General features: G+C 39.9%; 1 protein-coding gene across 4 annotated transcripts in view; it reads right to left on the reverse strand.

Annotated features, from left to right (window-relative positions):
- Positions 1 to 4,872: 4,872 nt before the first annotated feature.
- The window catches only part of CUNH2orf76 (chromosome unknown C2orf76 homolog), a 54,093-nt gene continuing 35,774 nt past the window's right edge, over positions 4,873 to 23,191 (reverse strand). For 3 of the 4 annotated variants that reach the window (XM_032840874.1, XM_032840877.1, XM_032840875.1), the window contains exons 3-6: positions 20,935 to 20,985; positions 17,173 to 17,210; positions 13,339 to 13,420; positions 4,873 to 5,061 (exon numbers count right to left, since the gene is read on the reverse strand). In XM_032840874.1, coding sequence (XP_032696765.1) covers positions 4,985 to 5,061; positions 13,339 to 13,420; positions 17,173 to 17,210; positions 20,935 to 20,985 — 248 coding nt within the window. In that variant the 3' untranslated portion in view covers positions 4,873 to 4,984. The remainder of the gene's footprint in view (positions 5,062 to 13,338; positions 13,421 to 17,172; positions 17,211 to 20,934; positions 20,986 to 23,191) is intronic. The other variant, XM_032840878.1, reaches the window with a different exon arrangement.

Consider the following 23,191-nt stretch of genomic DNA (forward strand, 5'->3'; position numbering starts at 1 on the left):
GTCCTGGGATCGAGCCCCACATCAGGCTCTCTGCTCAGCAGGGAGCCTGTTCCTCCCCCCACCCCCGCCGCCTGCCTCTCTGCCTACTTGTCATCTTTGTCAAATAAATAAAATCTTTAAAAATAAATAAATAAAAAGCACAGGTGACCTGTGTAACTTAAAACACACCAAAAAGATCAGAAACACTGAAAAACATATATAGAAGAAATAACCCAGATAGAATATGCCAAAATTGTAATGGCCATTGCCTAATTTTTTTTTCTTGCTTCTTTTAACTTCTATACAGGTATTAGTTTTCACTAATTTTTAACACAAGTACTTTCTCCTTATAAACACTACAGAGGAGGTTTTTCCTACTGTCACCTCCCAGTACTAGTCCCCTCTCCAGAGGTAACCAATGTGATCAATTTGGTGTATATGCTTTACTGCATATGTACAGATGTGTATACAATGTGTATATTCATATACATGTACACATATATACACATTATAGGTTGTTTTTTTTTTTTTTAAGTAGGCTCCAAGCCCAGTATAGAGCCCAACATGGGGCTTGAACTCACAACCCTGAGATCAAGACCTGAGCTGAGATCAAGAGTCAGACACTTAACCCCCTGGGCCACCCAGGCGCACCTATAGGTATTTTGTGCTTTTAAACAATGATATCACAGTTTGAGTCTCTCTGCAATTCCATCCATCACAATGTCTCAAAGATGGTCCCATGTCCACAAATAAGATATATGTCCCTCAATGTTTCAGATTAATTAGTTGAGAACATAGATATCCCATCGTCTGTTTGGCTACTCTGCTACTGACTTCAATTAGGATGTTTACAGTGTTTTTTTTTTCTATTGCAAATAACACCGTGGTGGATTCCCTTATAAAATGCCTCCTTCTGTGGGTAAGAGGTTTCCTTGGGTCAGATTCTAAGAAGTGGAACTTCTGGGTCAATGGAATCTGCACATTTGTTATTTTAGTAGATAGCACGCCAAATTGCTTGCCTAAGTGACTGTACACGAATTTATATTCCCACTGGCAGTGTGGGCACACATCACTGCCAATACTTATTACCAAACCCTTTTTACTCTTTGCCAACTTGACAAATGAAAATGTATCCTGTTGTTTTGAATTTCCTTGAACAACAGGATGTGCATCCTTTCACATTTATAAGTCATATAGGTTTCCTTTCTTATAAAGTACTTCTTTATAAAATGTGTCTTTTTCTGCTGCATGTTTGTCCTTTTCTCATAGACTTATTATAAGAGTCATTCACAAATTCTGGAAACTAATCCTTTGTCTCCTTTATGAGTGCAAGTAGTTTCCCCCCATCTTTGTCCTTCAACCTTTGATTTTTTGGGCGGGGGGGGGGAGCTAGTTATTCATACAGATACATCAAATTTAGTCAATTCAAGTATTTGCATTTTGTGTTTTAGGGAGGACTTCTTTATCCCATGGTAATAAATATAACCCACATTTTTTTTCTCTAACAAGCTCATCATCTAATTTTTCATGTTTTTTAACCCATCTGAAATTTTAGTGAATGGTAGGAAGTAGGACCCTTAATCATTTTTTTAATGCCTAGCCAGGTGCTAAATATCTTTCTTATAATTATCTTTATTATATAATGTTTCCATATACATTAGTCAGCTTACTTTGCTATTCTATCCCTTTGGGGTTTTTTGTTGTTTTTTGTTTTGTTTTTGGTCTATTTCTGTATCACTCCCCACAGTTTTAATTACTACACATTTAAGATCTAGTTTGACAATGTGGTATGCGATCCCCCTTCCTTCTTGCTTCTCCAAGTGATCTTGGTTCCTTTTGTATACTTACTTTTTCAAATGAATCTTTCAATCAGTTTGTCAGTATAAACCCTTTGGGATTTTGATGGAGGTCACACTAAATTACAGATACGGAATAAATCTAGGTTTTTACTATACCAAAGCTTCCATCTATAAGCACGGGAGGTCTCTTTATTTAGGTCTTTATATCCTCTAGTAATGTTTCTGTAGGTTTTGTGCACATGTAGGTTGGCTACCAAACCCTCTGGAAGTCTCTCAGTTGTGTCAGTTGATCCTCTTGCAATCCTATTGTCTGCAAATGAATGGCTTACATCCTCCTTTCCAGGATCTGTGCTTCTTACAACTTTTCTTATTGTATTGGCTACAATAAGACCTGCGGAACAATTCTAAATAGTCCTGACAACCGTGGTCATCTTGGTCCCGTATCTTCCCTAATAGGTCTGCTTAAAACACGTCTCCATTAGGCAGTTTTTGTCGGTATCTTTCATCAAGTGAAGGGCATCCTCTTCAAGTCTTAGTTTTTATTTGTGTCATGGGTCGCAGATCATTAAATGCTTTTTTGGCATCTATTGAGATAACCATAATTTCTTTCTCCTTTAATCTGTAGGTTTTGCGAATTACTTTGATCAGTTTTCTATAGTTTTGAACCAATCTTCCATTCCTTGTAATAGCCCTTTTTAGTCATAATATAAGTCTGTTTTTTATTTTCCTGCCTGTGCTTAAAACTATATGTAACTGTCTAATAGGGAAAAGAGACAACAGAACAAAGGGTTATATATGCATATTTTTGTGTTTTTGTTAAAAAAGAAAATATACAGGTTAAGATAGACTTAATTTTTCTTAGAAAAGAAAAACATGTGTGTAAACTGAATGTGTGCAAAATGAGCAAACGGTGTGTGCTTTAACCTGTTCTACTCACTAAATTCCCTATTTGGGTTAATGTCATCACCATCAGGCACTCACCGGAACAAGCATAACCAAAGCCCCCCCACACCCCACTATACCCTCTGCACACAGCATTCACCAGGTTCCAGGAACCCACCAGCCCCTCCACCCCATGCCTCTAGTTAGAGACCACAGGGCAGAAGGGGCAAGGTGAGGACTTTGAGACACACCCAGCTCCAATCCCACTACAATGCCTGCCCTGCTTTGGTGAACCACTTTACCTCTCTGGGCCCCAATTTTTTTTTATCTATAAATAGATAGGATATTATCAAGACTAAAAAGCTGTGGTCAACATTAAATGAGATAATATATGTAGACTACCCAACACGATGCTTGCTACATAATGCTCAAATGTTGACACAATCTCATCATAAGTCTCCTCCCCTGTCCTTCGCCTGTGCCGGGCCCTAGGTCAGGCCCTCCAGTCTTCATCTGGCCCATGACAACTCTTTCTGCCATTGGGACATGGCTGTCAAAGCTCCCTTTCTAAAACACAAATCAACATGATTTTATCTGTTTCAATTTTTCCACTGGCTCCCCACTACCTAGATACTAGATAAATGTCCAACTCCTTAGCATGAGGGACAAGGCCCACCTCAACCTCCTTTCTGGTCTAATGGCTTTCCATGCCAGTACACTGAAAACTGTACTTTACAGAAAATCACAAGGTCTCTCACAGTGCTTTGCCTTTGCATATGCTGGTCCCTTTTCCTAAAAGCCTTTCCCTTATTTTCTACTAAGCAAACATTCCTAATGAACCTTTTAAGAAAAAGCTCAAGTGATACCTCTTTTAAAATAAAAATTAACCCCACACAGAACTACCTACCCCACCATCAGTGCTCCCACAGCAGTTCTCACTGCCATTATAGCACTTGCTTAAATATCTTTCCCCACTCAGTGAGGCAAAAACTGTGTCTTATTTAATTCTTTAACTCCCCAGAAGACTCAGTCATTGGTCCTTTTTTAATGAATGAAATTATGAATAAAGTAAATTTTCTGTTTTAAATAAGGCTCTACTACATCTTTTAACAAAGCAAAAAAAAAGCATATTCTGATTATGTTAACCAGACTTTCAAAGCTGATTTTTTTTCTTAAACTAGCCTCTACCACAATGAAACCAATTTGCCCTACTAGCAATTTTAAGGGTTCTTAGAATAATTCTAGAGCCAACTAACCTTGTAGGAGTTCTGATTAGATATACACGCTGGCTGAGAGGCCCCTTTGAAATCACTAGTCTTCAGGTACTGGTCTTGGCCTTTATCAGGAATCAAGAGTATTGTATTATTTTGAAAGAATGTATCTCCCATGACTTAGACTTGTTCTCAATGAACAATTTTCTTCCAGAAGTGCAAACATCCTGCTACCTTCTCTCTCCAAAGAAATGAGTTTGGTTCTATTATTGTCTGTTCCTGAAGTAAGGAAACAGAGCTCAGGGGAAAAAGAAAAAGAAAAAATTCAGCCACGTTATTTGTGTGGGCTGAAATACGAAAAGAAGAAAAGAAGAAAATCTCTTACATCAGAAAACCTCCCCCAAATATAAAACAATTCAATGCATGCACAGTGGCGTATCACCGTGAGCAAAAAGATGGCACTTGTGGTCATCAGAGACTCAGAATCTCTGCTAACCACAGATAGTAAGAGTGCACAGTGGCTTTAAGAGAAACTGTGAAAAAAATACAAAATGAACAGAATGACCTTAGTCTTATAATCTTTTTAAAGAACCCGACATGTAAGCCACCCAAGAAACCCCTAATTTCAGAAAAGTAAGTTATGACTAAAGAACCAATCATCATTCCATGATAACTTTTTAAGATTTTATGAGAGAGAGAGAGAGAGAGAGAGAGAGCGTGCCCATGAACAGGGGCTGGGGGTGGGGCTGAGGGAGAGAGAGAAGCAGACTCCCCGCTGAGCAGGGAGCCCAACTTGGGGTTCCACCCCAGGACCCTGGGATCATGACGAGTCGAAGGTAGACACTTAACCAACTGAGCCACCCAGGCACCCCTCCATGATAATTTCTGAATAACTATTTCTTTTAAAAAAAAAATGTTTTTCTTATAAATATATTATTTTACAACAAGAAAGAAAGAAAAAGGGCAGACCTGCAGAAAGAGAAAACACCACAGATTTGAGCTCACATAGCAGAGACTGAGATTAATTTTTAAGTTTATTTGTCAATTTCCAAAACTCACTAGTGGAATAAAGAGCTTAATACAGGTATGCAAAAAGAGAGCCCCCAAGAGGTTTCACCAGGATGAAATGGGATTAGCTTTGTAGTTCTTATAATCTTCTTCACAGAAGAATGCAATTTCAGTTTCATGAGCTGGAAAAAAAAAAAAAGACGACAATGGAAAAAAATTTTAATGTAAAACTAGATTTTAAGCAAGCATTAAAATCCATATTACTCTGATTCAGTGTTTCAGATGCCTAAAGTGAGAAAGATGAACTACTTGTTTGGTTTCACATTTCACCAAATCAACAAGAAGTATCAGCTGTCGTTGTAAGAATTTAAAATTTGAATAATTTAAAAGTAAAAAGAAAAATACAAAAAGAAATTAAAAACAAGAATGAGTACAAGACTGGTTTCCAGGAAACCATAAAATTACTCATGTCAGAGTCCTCTTAACAATCCTAGAAAATAAACGTTTATTTTTTTCCAAATGTGCTGCTCAGTTCTGAAGGAGGAGGGAAAAACGCTTTTTTTTTTCCCTCTTTGAAATTAGCCTGTAGGTATAATAATTTAATACTTAGAGGATCAGTAGAATACTTTACAGATCACTTTACATTCTCCCTCATGACCCATCAAAATATGTGTCTGAAGAAGTTAATTTTTTGCCTGCTTATGACTAATTCATGAGGCTTCAACAATATGCAAAGTGAAAGACACAAATTGGCTTCTCCCGCAATACCTTCAAACACCTCTAATTATTCACAGGGGATACGGCACAGCTAAAGGACCCGCAAAGGAGCAGAGCAGTCACAATTCTTTCAACCTAGCAGGTCAAGGACTCTGTCTTCTAAAACAATAAGTCAGCAACATTATTAATTCAGACTGGAGACAAATCTGATGGAGAGCCTTCCAATTATTAAACATGCAGTTCTTTAAGGTGTGTGCCAACAAGTTCCACGTTTTTTTTTTTTTTAAATTAAACCAGAAGTTAATACAGTCTGCTTAGCTTTTACAGAAAGAGCAAAAGGGCCTGCAGACTCTCGACAGGAAAACAGACGAGATTATTTGTAATGAATACCGATCACTCAATTAACATATCCTCTAAAAACAGACAAGTAAAAACTCTTCACGCCAAATAAATAGGATAATAGGGAAAGATGCCAAGGATTACCCCTGGTCTCTTAGTTTACCGAACTCATCTCATCACTAGAATTTGTCACAAAAGAATGAAATTAAGGAGCTTAGCATGATATGTCAGCTTAAAAAAAAAAAAAAGGTTTTTGCTGGTTTTAAGAATATCAAATTTAGGGGCGCCTGGGTGGCTCAGTCGGTTGTGTGTCTGCCTCTGGCTGGGGTTGTGATCCCGGGGTCATGGGATCGAGTCCTGCGTAGTGCTCCCTGCTCGGCGGGGAGCCTGCTTCTCCCTCTCCTACTCCCCCTGCTTGTGCTATCTCTGTCTCTCTCTGTCAAATAAATAAGTAAAATCTAAAAGAAAAAAAAAAAAGAAAGAAAAAAGATATCAAACTTATTGTTTCTCAATTATGAGTTACTGTGCTCATTACAGAAAATACAGAAATGCTCAAATTATAAAATAAAGTCGCCCATAGTCTCAGATCCTGATTCCAGGACCACTGCATCTTCAAGATTAAATGAAGAGTAATCTTGATGAAAATCAGATTGCAAACTCTCAGCACAATGAGCCTGGGGGTGGGTGGGTGGCAGACAGGGCTGTGACAAGCTGAGACTCGGTGGGGAGGGGCTGGAAACAAATGAACCCTGGGCAAACAGGAAGTTCATGTACAGCTGAATTTTACACACACAAAAAAAAGCATTTTAAAGAATGGCTAAGAGGCTCCACACTTGGAATGAGTAAAATGTTGAAAGGGGGGCTTGAGGAAACTCAACATTCAGAGAGAAGATATCTTAAGATCTATTCCTTTATATATAAAAAGCTCCTGGGTTTCCTTTTTTGAAGGGAAGCAAGCCCAAAGGTAGACCTCTATCATATGCAAGTGATTCTAATCATCCTCCAAATGGAGAATGAGCTAAAAGCACCCTGTTCTTCAGAATCACAATGCAGGGTTTTATCCACGATGTGCTATTTACATACAGTGCTTTGCCCACGCAGCACTTTGCTCAATACACACTAACTGTAATTACAATTTTCACTTACCGCTGTTGACATTTATCTGTACCCCTTTTGAGAAACCAACACATCGTATAGCTCCTCCGTATGGTAATAACAGGTTCAGAATAGGCTGAAGGAAAGAAACGACTGACAAAGCATTTTTGCTTTGCTACGCAGGTTTTCTTGGGTCTAATGAACTTATAGATCAATTCGTTACTTCTCAAGTATTTTTTTACGCCATCTCCCATACACGCTCAAAATGAGATCCCCTAAAAGAAAGATTTTCAGATGAATACTTTTTTTCAAAAACAACAAGACAAGACTGACAAATGGGTTCCAGTCCCAATACTTTGTGAGGGCTGATAAAATTGACACCCTTCAAAAACTGGAAAATAGCACACAAGTTCAACATGGGTTACAATAAACATTCAAAAGTCAGACACAAAATGTATTTGAAACTCGAGTAATGTGGTCCTCGAAGAAACCAAACAGAATGCTTTTTAAAATCTGCAAAATTCCGTTGAAAATGTTTGAAAAGGATTTCCTGTATTTATGCCACGCATTTACTTGTCGATTGGAGTGAAAACAAATTACAGAAGATATTCCAGAACCTCGGCATCCTCAGCCTTTCGACCATTATCTCTTAAGTTCTTGCTGCCCCAATTCTATTTAAAATGGCTCCAGAAGAACCCCGAGGACGTCTACTGCGTGCCAGTCCCCTAGGGCACCTGATTTTAAAGTAAATGTGCTGCAGGCGCAGTGCACTCAGGTGCAGAGTGCCTCGGTGTGTGAATCCGAAATGAATGGAAAATCTAAAATCCAATAAATACACTGCCGGTTCATCCCTTTGTCTTACTAGCAAGTTAACTCAAGTGAGAACCCTCCAAATATGGCGCACCATTTTAATACTGACTTTCAAGTTTAATGCAATGAACACAAGCCAGGACCTTCAAACTCTGAAAATGAAATTAATAATTTTTTTTGAGATCTTATTTATTGGAGAGAGAGAGCATGAGTCGGGGCCAGAGGCAGAGGGAGAAGCAGACTCCCCGCTGAGCAGGGAGCCCCCATGTGGGGCTCAATCCCAGGACCCTGAGATCGTGGCCCGAGCCAAAGGCAGATGCTTAACTAATTGAGCCACCCAGGCGCCCCTAAAATTAATAATTTTATAATGTGTCCAAACAGGTCAGCCACATATATACACCCCTTTAACAGGAAAATAATAATGACTTTAAGTAAAAGAATGTAAGAAAAAACAATTTTAAATGTAAAAGCTCAAGAAAAATTCAAGGCAATATACTTAAGCTCCCTAATTTATTCCAAAAAACTCCGTGAGGATTTTTGCACAGTTTCGAAGTCCCTAGCCTATTCTAGGTGGCACCATAGTAGTATATGGCACAGCAACTGTTGTCTGAGAAGAGAGACAGAGACATGTGCACGAACTCTATGGTACAGATAATTAATGATCAGGCAAGCTGTAATGTGATAATAAGTACAGATTACTGGGGGAAAAAAAAAATACAGGAACACTGAGGACTGGTTTCTGCAGCAACCTGAGACCAAAAGGGCAAAGTTTCACCTTCTCACCTGGTCCAAGAGTATATCCTATCTTTCTAAGGTTCCTAAAATCTGAATTTATGAATCATTAAAACTGTGCTCACAGCTGAGTTATATTTCTAAGTTTGCACCAAAGTTATCTCCAGCCAAGAGTTCCCAAACACAGTGCTTTATTTCATATTTGCTTCAAGCACCTATTTTTTTAGATCAGCTGGCAGAGAGGACTTCAAGCTACAGTTCGAAGAGAATAAAAAGTAAAATAAATCTGACCTTTGATGGACTGGACACAGGCCTGTGAGTCCCACGGTGGTAAGGGGAGGATAAAAAGGGAAGAACAATCCATACCCCTGTTCTGGAATCCCAAAATCCCTGGGCCCCCCACATACTTTCCTGAGCACCAGACTACCACGGCTTTGATGCTTAAGGTAAACAATAGCCCCTGTAAGATGCCATTAAGGGAGGAGAGCATGTATGCCCTAAGATATCACCACTCAAAAGAGAACGGGAAAGGCAGCTGGAACATTCAGGAAACACAAATCAAACACAATCCGGATAAAGAAGGGAGAGCCCAAGAATCCTGCAATATTAGCTGTACATCTGAGAGAATCAAAAGGTGCTGGGCACAAAGTCAGGGTTCTGGTTGTGGGCAGACAGCACGAGTTGACACATAAAATGAAAAGCGACCACAGGGGAGCTTTGGAGTGATTACAGGATCTAGTTTGACACAAACTCTTCTCTCAGATAAGCACTTAGGGTTTGGTCCACTATATCTTGTTTTAAAATAGTTCCAGTAAAACACAACGGGCCTGAAAAGAGTTACCCTCCACCATTTTTTGCCTAAGGAAAGAGGATTCAAAAGATAATAGTAGTAGAATGTAGCTGAAGGAAAGACATAAAAACAGCATCCTAAAATTACTGACATGCAAATTTACCACTTAGGGGAACGAGTCCATAAAACTACAATCATTAATGACAAGATAAAAACCTTTGCATTTACAAATAACAATTCTAAGTAAAGCTTTCTTCTTCCTTCAAAAAAAAAAAAAACAAACCCACATCTTTTTCCTTAGGTCTTTTAGCTCAGAGTCCACAAGCGAACGTGTGCCCTGACTTCGGGGGCAGAATATACAATTGGGATCTGCAAGGCAGTTAAAAGGCCAGGGCAGGAACTGCAGAATTTCTCTGTGAGAGAAGAGAACTTCAAACAAGTTTGTTCCCCTAATTTCCCTCCCCTCACAGTCCTTCTCTTCCTTTCATGAATTCTGCAGAAAAGTCATAATGATACATTTGTTACATTGGCGTTGTTCCCATGGCAACTGGCTGTGATGGCAGAGTGACAGCTCTAAGCAAGGTCAAGTGAGAAAAAGGGAGCATGAGGACCTGGGATTCTTCTCTTCGACCACTTAAAAACCTAACCAGACAAGGCACCGAGGGAGGGGAAATTCCCCAGAAAAATCACACATTGCCGGTGTCATTTTTACAACTCTACTCCCACTCCTAATTCTTGTGGCTCTCCCGGGAGCACAGCCTCCTTCCCCATGTGGAAGTGAAGCTTCTCCAGGGCACAGCATGGTAGCTCCAGGTGACACGGAGAGGAAGCCATTCTAGCCAGGCCAAGAGTCACCCCAGACCAGGGCTGTGGGGTGCTTGCCAGGGCCCAGGGCCGGGGGGTGGGTGTGCAGGGTGAGGTTCTGGGACCACCCTGAAACCAGTGGGGAACTCGGGACAAGAATGTGATGCTCCTCAAAGACCCACGGCCTTATAACAAGAATGACAGAAAGATGGATTTGATTCTTTCCTTTACAGATCGTTCATTACACGAGTCTGAAAGTCACGACAGTTAAGCCAACAACTCACAGTATTTTAATAAATCCAAAACATTTGCCAGCTGCCTTCTCTAAAATGGTTTCCAAATACATATTTCTGAGGGTTTCCTCATGCATCGTTCCAGATGTTTTCATAAGCTTTTTTCACTCAGCTCTTACCACGCTGAAACAGGTTTAACGGTTTCTGTTTTGTTTTACAGAAATCAAAACAGAAGTTCAACAACACTAAATAACTTATGAACAGTCACAAAATAAGTAAAATACACAGCCCTCACTCAAACCAATTTTCTCCAACTGTAGTAGGAGTATATTCTTTAAAAAAATTGGTTCCTTAATTTAGAGTACATGGGTACTATGAAAATCTTTAAATTACAAGAACAATGAGATAATACCAAGAAAGAAAAAAGAAATCAATTGCTTGCAGTGCCACCAGCCAGAGAAACACTTCTATAATTTCATTAGATGATCTTTTCTTCATATACACGTATAGATGCATAAATATATACATTTATGAACAATAATAGTATCACATACTATATTCTATTTCCATGCAATAAAGAAAGCTCTACATCAGTGATTCACCAATGGGGAAGGTGAGAGACCCCTGTCACCCCTTTGAAGGCACATCTCAATCTTGGGGGAGTCACGGAGCTTGAGAAAGCATACTCCTATTGGCCTGGTAATAGATGCGACAGGAAGTTAAGAGTGAGGAAGTCTTACTGGCCAAATTGACTGACAGGAAGTTAGAGGTAGTATATATTCCTGACCGTAAACCCAGAGGGTATCCACTTCCCAACACTCTCTTGGATACTACCACTTTTTTTTACGTCTGTTAGTCTTCAAATGACTGCTTGTCCAAGGTCACCCAGCCAGTAAGTGGCAGAATCAGGCTGAAAACCCATGCACTCTGGCTCTGGTCTCTAATTCTTAACCACTAGCCTAGTACACTACATAAAATAGCATCTACCTTCATAGTGCATTTCTCTCTGGACTTATAAGGCTGAACTATTTTTCATAGATCAGCCATTTCTTTTATCAGTAGAATTTTTTTCACCTTTTTCCAAGCTAATTATAAGAGCTTTTTATAAATTCAGGCTAATAACTTTTCGTCATATATGAAGTATTTTTTTCATTGTTTAGTGCTTCTCCTTTAACTCTATTTACAGAATTAAATCTATCATTTCTCCCTGCTTTATGGCTCTGCCTTCAAGGTCACACTTGAAGAGCTCTTCTCCCCAAGATTATGAAACTACTAAGCTACATTTTATTTAAAAAAGATTTTTCTTACACTATGACATATAATCAATCAACAATTTATTTTGGAATAAAGGTCGAGATAGGATTTAAATTTTATTTTCCCGAATGCTTTGGCAATGGGCCTAACATCATTTTCTGGCTAATTCATTCTTACCCCACTTATTTGAGAGGTCACAACTTTATCATATTGTGAGATCTTACTTTTTTTAGTTTCTTTCTGATCTTTTCCACGGAGGTTTTAATCCCTCCATCAATAACAAAACCACTCTGTTATAATAATTACAGCTTTATGTTTTAACAACAAGCGGGGCTAGCTTCTAGGTGCCGCACGCCTCAGTAACACAGGTACCATTTGCCATAATAACAGAACAGCATGTGAAGAAATAAATGGCAAAATAAAAACTGTGTTTTCAAATAAGAGCAATAGTTACCTTACATATTTATGCTATGAAAAGACACTAAATATAGCCAATAGTGTAGACAAACAAGGAAAGCAAGCCTAAGATTTTGTAACATGTTATTTAGGATCCTATTTAAATTAGAAGACCTGGGGCGCTTGGGTGGCTCACTCGGTTAAGCAGCTGCCTTGGGCTGGGGTCATGATCCCAGTGCCCTGGGACTGAGTCCTCACTCAGCAGGGAGCCTGCTTCTTCCTCTCCCTCTGCCTGCTGCTCCCCCTACTAATGCGTGCATGCTCTCTGTCAAATAAATAAATAAAATCTTTAAAAATAAATAAATAAGACCTGTCAGGAACTCACTTTAGGCACGTGTGTCACTCAAAACTGGATTCCTGACATATGTCACTAAAATAACTCAACAGAACACCTGTCAAGAAAAAAACAAGACAAAACAAAAAAACCAGTCAAGCTTCCTAACATGGACCTCACTTGGAGTGCCCCTTAACCAGTGTGCCTGGATAATTACAAAGTAAGTGTGATTTGTGCTGTTTCCTTGGAGTCGCGGACCACAGAGGTACGACAATGGCATAGCACCTTCCACAGTCCCACCTTTCTGAAAAGCCTCGCTCCCAGCTGCCGGAGAATCTCCAGATGCACATACACAGAATTAGAGTGACATCTAATGGTCACAAAACACGCCACATGGCATTTCTTTAAAATAGAACTACCTGCACATTCTGGGCTGAAAAGCTAACTCGGGCCCCCTTTCAAGCGCACACTCGAGGCTCCTGTTGGAAATCCCACAACGGGGCGGTCCCGATCAGTCGGGAGGACTATTAAAACCGCGCTACACCTTCTACAAACAATAGCTCAGTTCATTATTCCCCATTAGTTCTACCAGGTCCATTTCTCTCAAACCATCCATTCAAATGATGCTGATAAGAATAAGTAGGTTATTAAGTGAGTAATAGCCTGTCAATCACTTAAAACAACCCTCCGCAGGATTCTGAGCAGACCTGCAGGAAAGAACTATTTGCATTCTGCACATTTGGAGAGCAGCTATCTCCTGCCCTCAGTCAAATGATCTGAATGTACATCATTCTTGTCCTCCTCCTCTGAATAATTATCAGGGAGTGTAAAGGGCACCCAGGGTAGCATTTACTTTGCTGCAACTTATGCAAACACAATCAGCCAGGCGCCGGGCGTCGGTGGGGCGGCCGGGGACGTGAGTGCCCCTCCAGCAGCGTGCGGTGCACTTTCTCACCAATTCCCGCAGCTCGCAGCGTGCAGTCTTCTTCCAGCATGAGCGTGTCGTCATCTTCCAGGCTCAACACAAGCTCGTTGGTCTGGGAAGAAAGAAAACCTGCATCTTATCAGTACACGTATGTGCTTCGTATTTGGTTAAGACGTTTCAAAGACACAGAATTCTTACCCTGTGTGACAGCAGTAACCAAAGTCACATGCTCTTCCCATCGTCGTCGGGACAGAAGCAAATGGATGTGAGCGCTGACCATGTGCGCACACTCCATAAGCGCTGGGGGGACAGCGCCCTAGCACGGACCTTTGGGGCCAGGTCTGGATGGAAATTTGGGTTCTACTGATGTCCCGCTGTGTGTTCTCAACAAACCACACAGAGTCTCCAAGACTCAGTTTCCTCCTCCATTAAAAAAAAACAAAAGCGAGGGGGAGTGTAGGTCGCTCAGTCGGTTAAGCATCCAACTCTTGATTTCGGCTCAGGTCATGATCCCAGGGCTGTGTGATGGAGCTGCATGGCAGGCTCTGTGCTAGGCGTGGAGCCTGCTTAAGATTCTTTCTCTCCCTGTCCTTGTCTCATTCCTGACACCCTGCTCCCTCAATCTCTCACTCTAAAAAAAGGGGGGGGAAGTATGAATCTTCTCTTTTGCCCTGTGGTGAGGATGAAATGAGATGAAGTACAGAAAACAGTAACAGAGTGTCAGTCACAGAGCAAGGCCTCTCCATGTCAGCTGCTGCTGTGCTGTGCCTGTTGCCCTCATCGTCATCGTCATTGTCTCTTCCTCACAATATTCCAGGAGTCAGAGAGGTTAAGACACAGACCTAGACGGGGCACCTGGGTGGCTGAGTTGGTTAAACGTCTGCCTTCAACTCAGGTCATGATCCCAGGGTCCTGGGATCCAACCCATGGAGGGCTCCCTGCTCAGCCGGGAGTCTGCTTCTCCCTCTACTACTCCCTCCTCTCTCCACCCCCACTCATGCTCTAAGTGCATGAAAAATAAATAAATGACACTTTAAAAAGAAAGGGGGGAAGGGAGGGAGGGAAGGAGGGAGGGAGGAAGGGGATAGAGAAAGAAAGAAAGAAAGCCAGCCAGCCAGCCAGCCAGCCCAGTACACAGAACTGAGGCCCCTGAGCTCTGACCAGCCTGATTTCGAAGCAAGTTTACCTGGATGGCTGAAAGCCCATTTATCTAAAAACCTTGTCCTACCTAGTAAACATTTGATCTCACATCATATTAACTTAATCCCATATCATACTGACTGTAACCTTCCTCTATGGGGTTTGGGGTAGGAGTGGATGAGTTGGCCCTCCAGTGAAATTTACAAATCCAGTTAAACACTGTAAGTATAGGAGAAGATTCTGGGTGGATATCTGCCCCTAAAAAGCACACAGAGGTGACCACTAGCTGGACACACAGTACCACCTGTCAACAGAATGCAGCTGCTTAGCAACATTGTCTATTTCTAGAATATGGCTAAGAGGGAAAAGAAAGGCCACTCCAGCAGCTAAAATAGAAGGCCCAGAAGGCATGCTCCTCAGTCCTCAACTTCACCCACTAGAGCGCGCGGGGCTTGACCTCTAGAGCACATAGATTAAAGATGGGGGAGAACGTTATTTTAAAAAATCATTTTAAGGGCTCCTGGGCAGCTCAATTGGTTGAGCATCTGCCTTCGGCTCGGGTCATGATTCCAGAGTCATGAGATTGAGTCCCACACCAGGGTCCCTGCTCAGCAGGGAGCCTGCTTCTCCCTCTCCCTCTGCCTGCTGCTCCTCCTGCTTGTATACTCTCTGTCAAATTAATAAATAAAATCTTTCAAAAAAATCATTTTGGAATAGGTAGCACATACTCATGATACAAAATTCTCCAAGCACATAGGGAAGAGTGAAAAGTATGTCTCCTCACATTCAGGTTGTTTCCGTTTCTTGCTACCATAAAAAACCCAGCAACAAACATGCTCATAACCTGTGTCATTCTGCCTATGTATGAGTTTTCTACATAAGTTCTAAAAGCAGAATCGTTAGGTCAGAGAGCACGTGCAACTGTATTCTGGCAGATGTCACTAAACTACGCTCCCGAGTAGTCATGTAACACTTTACAGGAACGCTACTGATCGCTGAGAGTACCTGTTTCCCACAGCGCCACTGACACCGTGTCTTATCAAAACCGTCTGATCCCTGCCAACCTAACAGATGGAGATTAAGTGTGGTCTTAATCTGCATTTATTTTGAGTCAAGTTGTAAATATTGTTTTTTAATGGACTTGAAGCATCATTTTTTAAGTGGAATTATAAAATAGCATCCTATACTAAGAAAATTAGGTCTTTTCTGTAATGTAAGTTAGAAAATTTCCCCCATTTTCATTCATTCCTCAATTTTCCTTAGTGTTTTTTTTTCCTGGTAAAAGTTGCTGAATGGTTGAATAAATAAGTAAAATTATCAATTTTTTATAGTTTCTGGGTTTTTTACCATACTTAGGAAGACTTTCACTCTAAGATTACTTTAAAATTCTACCTTCTCTTCAAATGTTTTTGTCAATTTCATTTTTTTTAAAAGCTTTTAATTATGGAGAATTTAAAACATACAGAACAGCACAATGAACCCTCCACAAGCCCATCATCTGGCTTGAACAAATGATCTACTCGTGTTCAATCAGTTTCATCTCCGTCCTCACCTGTGGGCTTCATTTTCACATTTACATCATTAATCCATGGGTATTTATTTTGTCATAAAGAAAAGAATGTGGATTCAGCTCACTGTTTTCTGGATGTCTCACAATTGTCCCACTAATACTTACTGAATCCTCATGTTTTCTCCATAGCTTTAAAATGTTATTCTTATTGTACACTAAATTCTGATATATATTTGGGTCAATTTTTGGAGTTTTAATTCTGTGCCATTGACCTAAGAGTTCATATAGCAGCACAACACGCTTTTATTTACTAGAGTTTAATGATATGGCTAATATATGTCAGGGCTAGTCACTCTCCTTTCTCTTCCTTTTTCTAACTATTCTTATTTATTTTTTGCGTATTAGTGTTATAATCAGCTTCTTTCATTTATATATATGGGGTGGCATTAAATTCATGAACTAAGAAAAAATGGACATCCTCATGCTGGTGCATCTTTCCATCCAAATATCCTAAGCATTTCCATTTAAGTCTTATGTTGGCTCCATTTTGGCACATCTACTGTCGTGAAATTGAGGTAGAATTTCACATAAATAAAATGCACAGATCCTAAGGGGAGTTCAGTTCAATGAGTCTGGCTGGACAACTGAATGACCCTCACTAGCATTTCGAAGACTCCCCGCTGAGCAGGAAGCCCAAAGCAGGGCTCGATCCCAGGACCCTGAGATCATGACCTGAGCCAAAGACAGATGCTTAACCAACTGAGCCACCCAGGTACCCCAAATAGTATTTATTTTTGAATTCACCTAATTTCCTTGTCTTCCCTAGTCTTAGATACCCACCATAAACTCAATCAGCTTTCAAGTAACTGTATACCAGAGATTACAAAGAAAATGCCATGAGGGTATGGCTGTCGCCTGTGAATTAGTAACTTCAAAAGACATATTTTTGCATATGTATTTTTACAGTAAACATTTGCTTGATATAGAAAATGCATGCTTTTAAAAAAATTAACACTTTTTTAAAGGATCTACCACTAATAGGGGCTTGGTGGGTTTTTTCCCCTTAATGGCTGTAGAAAGGGTACTCACAAAATAAAAAATGCTAAAAAATAATGGGAAATATTTTAGAAGTACATGTGTTCATTCATTTATTCACTGAGACAGCCAACAGTGATTATCCGCTATGTGCCAGATACTGTACATATGAAACGTACCTTTGCTTTATGTGCCTGATGAACAATCTTTAATTTATCTGAAAGAAAAAAAAAGTTTTTGTAAAAGATTATTTTAAAACTTCATTTGAATAATCTGAAATGGGAGGTCACAGTAAGAAACTTAAGTCCTTGCCTTATGATCCGTTTACTTAAAAATCTAGTGTACAGTAAATTAAAAAATTACTTTTATATATCATCACCTTAAAGGTCACTGCTGTATAAAGATATCTAAAAGCCTTGGTCTTTGAACCACAAAACTGGGTGCCATAACCTGCAATGAACTTGGCACATCTTCCCTTAGAATAGAAGACAGGTGGATATTACTCAATCCTGTTTTTTGGAGTCGCAGAAGGCTATAATTAGCAAATAATGTAAAACATGTCAGACGTTAACATGAGCAGTTCAAAAACCCTAGTGATCTCTCAGAATACATGCAGTGACAGGAGGTCAAACGACCATCCTGACAAGTTGTTACCACGCTCCAAGCTCAGGCTCACTGGTAATGTGAGCACAGCAGTTAAAGCCCAAAGAGAATCAGTATTTGCCTCCTGGTTTTCACATGCTGCACAGACTCACACCACCTAATCTGCTTTATTCCATCCTCCCTCACTCCTTAATCTGTTTATCTTGATGTCAGGCTACGCTGTGCTTTTCCAATAAGTCATTTCTCCACATTGGGTGCAGTCCAACTCTGCAACAGTGAGCTCTTAATTCTAGCAGGGGCTCAGCACTCAACAGGTTTCAAGTCAGAAAGCTTCCAATTCTTAACTCCAATTCTTAACTATTAATTAACATTATGATATGTATTATTATACCTGGATAAACTCATAACCTTAAATTAACGTTCCTTTCTATCAATCAGGCCATTCGATTCAATAAAGAATTCCAATAGTAAAATGAAATGAAAGGATCTACTTTAAAAATGGGCCTTGATTTAACTCTGTTCTAATACTACAAAAGAATAGGGTAGCTATTGAGTTAAGAACTGGCACTCTGAATTACCCGTTATTTTAAACACAAGGTCAGCCCAATTCTAGGACTGTAACTATGTACTCTTAAGAACTAAAAATAAACCTAATTTAGGTGAAAAAATGCATCCTAGGGATGTAAATATACCACAATTGCTAAAAATAAGTTCAGAATATACACAAGAAAATAAACAAATTGGCTTTGGATTATCTATTATTCTGAGTTACTTATTATCTTTTTCTCATAATAGATAGATATTGGTTTATTACAAAACGCAAGTTAGGAAAGCCAATAACAGTTTTTTAAGTAAAAGGATCCTGCTTAAAGTCTGTTAAAACTAACAAGCAAAACTGTGGTTTGACCTTACCAAATATCAGTTATGTTCTACATATTTTGCTAATGAGCCTTTATTAGAAATATCCTTGCTCTGATGGGTCCTGCAAACCCACAATAAGAAGGCTATATATATATGTGTATATATATATATACACATATATATATATGGCAGCAGAAGAAATTATTTGAACAGAAATTTTCAGATTTTTCCCTCCAACAGTAACCAGCAAGACTTGGTAAGAGGGTCAGGAGAACAACAAGCTAGCAAAAAATATTGTGCTAATAATGTCCTTTTCCTTGTTGAATAATCTCTTTCACAGGAGTGTAACCTCATAAAAATAAAAAGAATAGGGGTGCCTGGGTGGCTCAGTCCAGGGTTTTGGGATTGAGTCCCACACCAGGCTCCCTGCTCAGCGGGGAGCCTGCTTCTCCCTCTGCCTGCTGTTCTCCCTCTGTCTTGTGCTCTGTCTCTCTCTTTCTCAAATGAATAAATGAAATTGTTAAAAATAAATAATCAGGGGCGCCTGGGTGGCTCAGTGGGTTAAAGCCTCTGCCTTCGGCTCAGGTCATGATCCCAGGGTCCTGGGATTGAGCCCTGCATCGGGCTCTCTGCTCAGCAGGGAGCCTGCTTCCTCCTCTCTCTCTGCCTGCCTCTCTGCCTACTTGTGATCTCTGTCTGTCAAATAAATAAAATCTTTTTAAAAAATAATAAAATAAATAAATAAACAAATAATAAAATGAATGTATTTGTGAGGCATTTGACGTGTTCACACAAGCGTGGTTTAGTCTCACCGGCCTTATGAAACAAACAGGATCAGCAGCCCACACTGCACAGCCACCAATATTTACTGCACACACGCATAGTATCTAGGTGATAAGGATTTAAAAATAAGACCACATCCAATGTGCTTTAGAACACAGTCTGGTCGGGATAAATCCATCATAGATGTAGATGCCAGTTAAACAGGAAGAAGGACCCTGAGAAATCTCAGACTCTCTGTGGCCTGGCCAGCGAGCCAGCCCTTTGCCCAAGGGCACGGAGACCTCAACTAGCAAAGCTGAAATCTGATGCTGCAGCCTTTCCACTCCCGCAGCACCCAGTGTATCCTGTTCCCACAGAGCAGGTAGCAATACCGGAGGACGAGGACAGGTGAGAAAGTAAAATCTGGCCTTCCTTCTTGAACACAAAGTGGCAGATTTTTCCAGAGCCAAACCTAGACTGAATCACTGAAAGTCTATCAAAACCCCAGTGGTTCTCCAATTTTTCATCTCCCAGATAAATGTGTTCATTTCTCTTGCCAATTCACCTGAATAGTATACAAATCCTAGGACAAAACAGTGTTAATTAGGTGGGGAAAATGTTAAGAGGTACACTATCTACCACTGTGATGATTAACAGTTAGATATTCTAATACGTTCAGTACCTAAAACTTATCTTCCAAAATGACTTACAGGTAACACAAGTTAGAACGTGTATGCATACACACGCACGTGCACACACACACACACACCGTGATGAAAAGGAAATGGCATCTGTAGGTTGATTCAAGTTCAAGGTTTTATTGCAAGTCATTATACTCTGAAAGCCACGCAAGCCAAAATTGAGAAGATTCATATTTACTTAATCATGCTTTTTATTCCTTTCTCTTATTCAATATTTAGTATGTAAATTCTTTAAGCCCAATAAATCAAAGTACTTTCCACTCAATGCCTTCAGCTTCTGCTTGACTACCCCTTATGACCTCACAATTAGTCTCTGGATATTAAAATGCATACACATGGTGAAGATTGTGATTTCAAAGTATTTTAGGTCATAAGTTGCTCTACCAAATGGGAACAGAATTAAAAGCCACTCCAAAAAATGATCTAAGGTAATAAAAAATTTATACTTCAAAAAATGTCTGTACCAATTAACAGAAATATTTATTAGATGCATCATAATTTTCAGGTGAGGTCTCAAACTCAAAGTTTGGTGAGTGTCACTAAGCTGAAGGTTAATAACTGTACCAACTATTACACCAAGTAATGGAACCCAACTTCCTGCCTCATTACTGCATTGTTTAATCGACCACTGCAACATACAAAATTACTAAATACTATGCTCAAGTTACTGGCACTTAAAATGTTTAATCTCTTCTTTTAATTCCTAGTCTGAAATCATTTTTCCTTCCTGGTTACCTGACAAATTCATTTTAGACATCATTTCCCAAACATGTTATTTGTTCCTCACAAATAGGCCACTTTCATACACTATTACAATTTACTTCGATGATACACCAAGATTCCTCTGGGTTTTTTTATTTTTATTTTTTCCTCTATTTCTAAGTAAATTTCCATATTGGTTTTTATTTACAGATAGTAAACTCATTTTTGAAAAACAAATTCAAACTGCCATCAACACAAAACTAACAAAATAATATTAATATACATTTTTAAAGAATAAGTAAAATTAGTTACCATATTTATAATTTCTGAATGGTGGTGGCAGGCTGGTCCTTAAAGGAATATCTATAAGAGAAATATTATTTTTATTATATTCAAATAGACACTTGTAGCATATGCATAGTCTTTTACTACATTCTCCTAGATCTCCAGACTAAGCTACTTTGAGAAATTTGATAGAACACAAAATGAAGCTAACATGCCATCAAAATCCAAAGGTCATCTAAAACAATGGGACCACTAAGGAAATGCTGAGATGTTATTAGCTGAACTAAGAATTCAGTAACACTATTAAATGAATTGTCATTTTATTAAATATAATAGCATCTATGTACATTTGAAATACACAGCATTCATACGTGAGATATTATTTTCTATATAGCTGATATCCATTTAGCATATGAACCTGAGAACTCGTTCAGGCCAGTAGTGGAAATCAATGATCTAGATGAGTGTTATTACTCTTAGCAAAACTCACCCAACCTACAATATAACTAACTAACTTAGCAAAGAAAACAAAACAAAAACAAATTAAATATTGTTTTTGAAACAGAATTTCAAATGTCTGAGAGGGCATGTACATCAGAGGGCAATTTGATATGTATCAAAATTACGTATGCATAGACCTAGCAATTCCACTTCAAGACTCGGTCATGTGTGTGCGTGCGTGCATGCGTGCGTGCGTGCGTGTGTGTAATATGACATACAAACAAAGGTGCTAACTGTAGCACTGTTTACAGTAGCAAATGCTCAGAAAAATCCAAATGTCCTCCAGTGGGCAGACTTATTAAATAAATAATATGCCTCAAAAATGAAACATATTTTTCAACTGGGAAAAAAAAAGAGGCAGTAGAAGTGCTCTACTAATATCTTCAAGATATGTTGAAGGTAAAGGGAAGCATAAGGCAGACCATTATTTTTAAAGCCAGTCACCCTTCAAGTAAAACAGGGAAAAAGAAAGAATGTATGTTTGTATTTGCTTATATGTTTGTGAGGTGGGGGAGAGCACGGTGCACTGGTGGGAGAACACAAGAGGGAAAGAGAGCCCAGATCCACCAGCCAGACACTTGGACTCTGGCTTAGGCTTGCCAGAGTGCAGAAGCTTCATTTTCTCCTTTTTGTGTCTCACTTATGAATTCTGGGCCGAAGAAGTGTTAATTAAACACCAGAAAGGGGAATTAGATCTGTTAATTTATTAGCACTTATAGTTCCCAAACAAGACAACGCAGCCCTGCAAAGGCGTGAGGTAAGACGCAGAGGGCCTGGAGAAACTGGAGAAACTGCTCACCGTCAGAGGCGCTTACATTTGAAGAAATCAAATCAAATCCGTTCAGTCTGGATTTCTGAGAGAAGAGACAGTGACAGGCAAATGAGGGCACCTTCTCTTTTCCTCTAGGTGTCCGCTCAAGAGTCACACCATGAAGAGGCCCTCCCTCCCAGCCCTGCTAAGGGCAGGGGGCATGGGGGAAGGGGTTCTCCCCTCCAAGAGTTTCCTTCATAACATTCCTTACAACTGTAGTTCAGTCTGTTCATTGAAGTTGGTCTCCCTGCTCTCCTAATTCATAAATTCCTTGAGATTAAGACTCTAGGCCCTAGCTCCTGAAACTGAAGACGGTGTCCAGCCCATCAGAGGGTAACGGAGAACTGGTTCCGGGAAGGCAGAGACCACAGCTGATTTTCCTCATTGTGTTACCAGTACCCAAAAGAGTGCGGGGCCCACGTCAGGTGCTCAAAAATATTCATGAATGAATAAATAAATAGAACTTAAGCCTTCCATTTGGCAGTTAAGAACTCCAAGGTCCTGGTGGGCGCAGGGTGGCTGAGCTAAGGGCTAGAATCCAATCCCCTCATTCTGCAGCCAGGAGAAGGGGTTCTTCCTGCAGTGGCAAAAAGAGACCAGCCATTCAACCCATTATGGTGAGAGGTAAGAGCTTCGGTGTACAAACATATAAAGAGGCCCAAGGAGGAAAAGAAAAAGAACACACACCTTCCTTACGAAAGAGGGGGTTTCTCATTCTGCACTACAACAAATTAAGCTGTGGGTTCCCATGTGGACGTGCCATTTCACCCAGAAGCGGAATAGCTGGGTTATAAGTAGGGGTGGGTTTACCCTTTTAAGAAAATTGCCAAGTCACCTCCTAAAGGGGTTCCTCTTTACATTGCTACTTGCAGCCCATCAGAGTTCTAGTCCTCCCACATCCTCGCCAACACTGGGTTTTAATTAATAAACCCTTTTCACTCTAGCCATTTCAGCGAGAGTATTGTGTTGTCA

This window comes from Lontra canadensis, unplaced genomic scaffold, assembly GCF_010015895.1.
Source record: "Lontra canadensis isolate GAN:19392208 unplaced genomic scaffold, GSC_riverotter_1.0 scaffold117, whole genome shotgun sequence".
Taxonomy (NCBI): Eukaryota; Metazoa; Chordata; class Mammalia; order Carnivora; family Mustelidae; genus Lontra; species Lontra canadensis.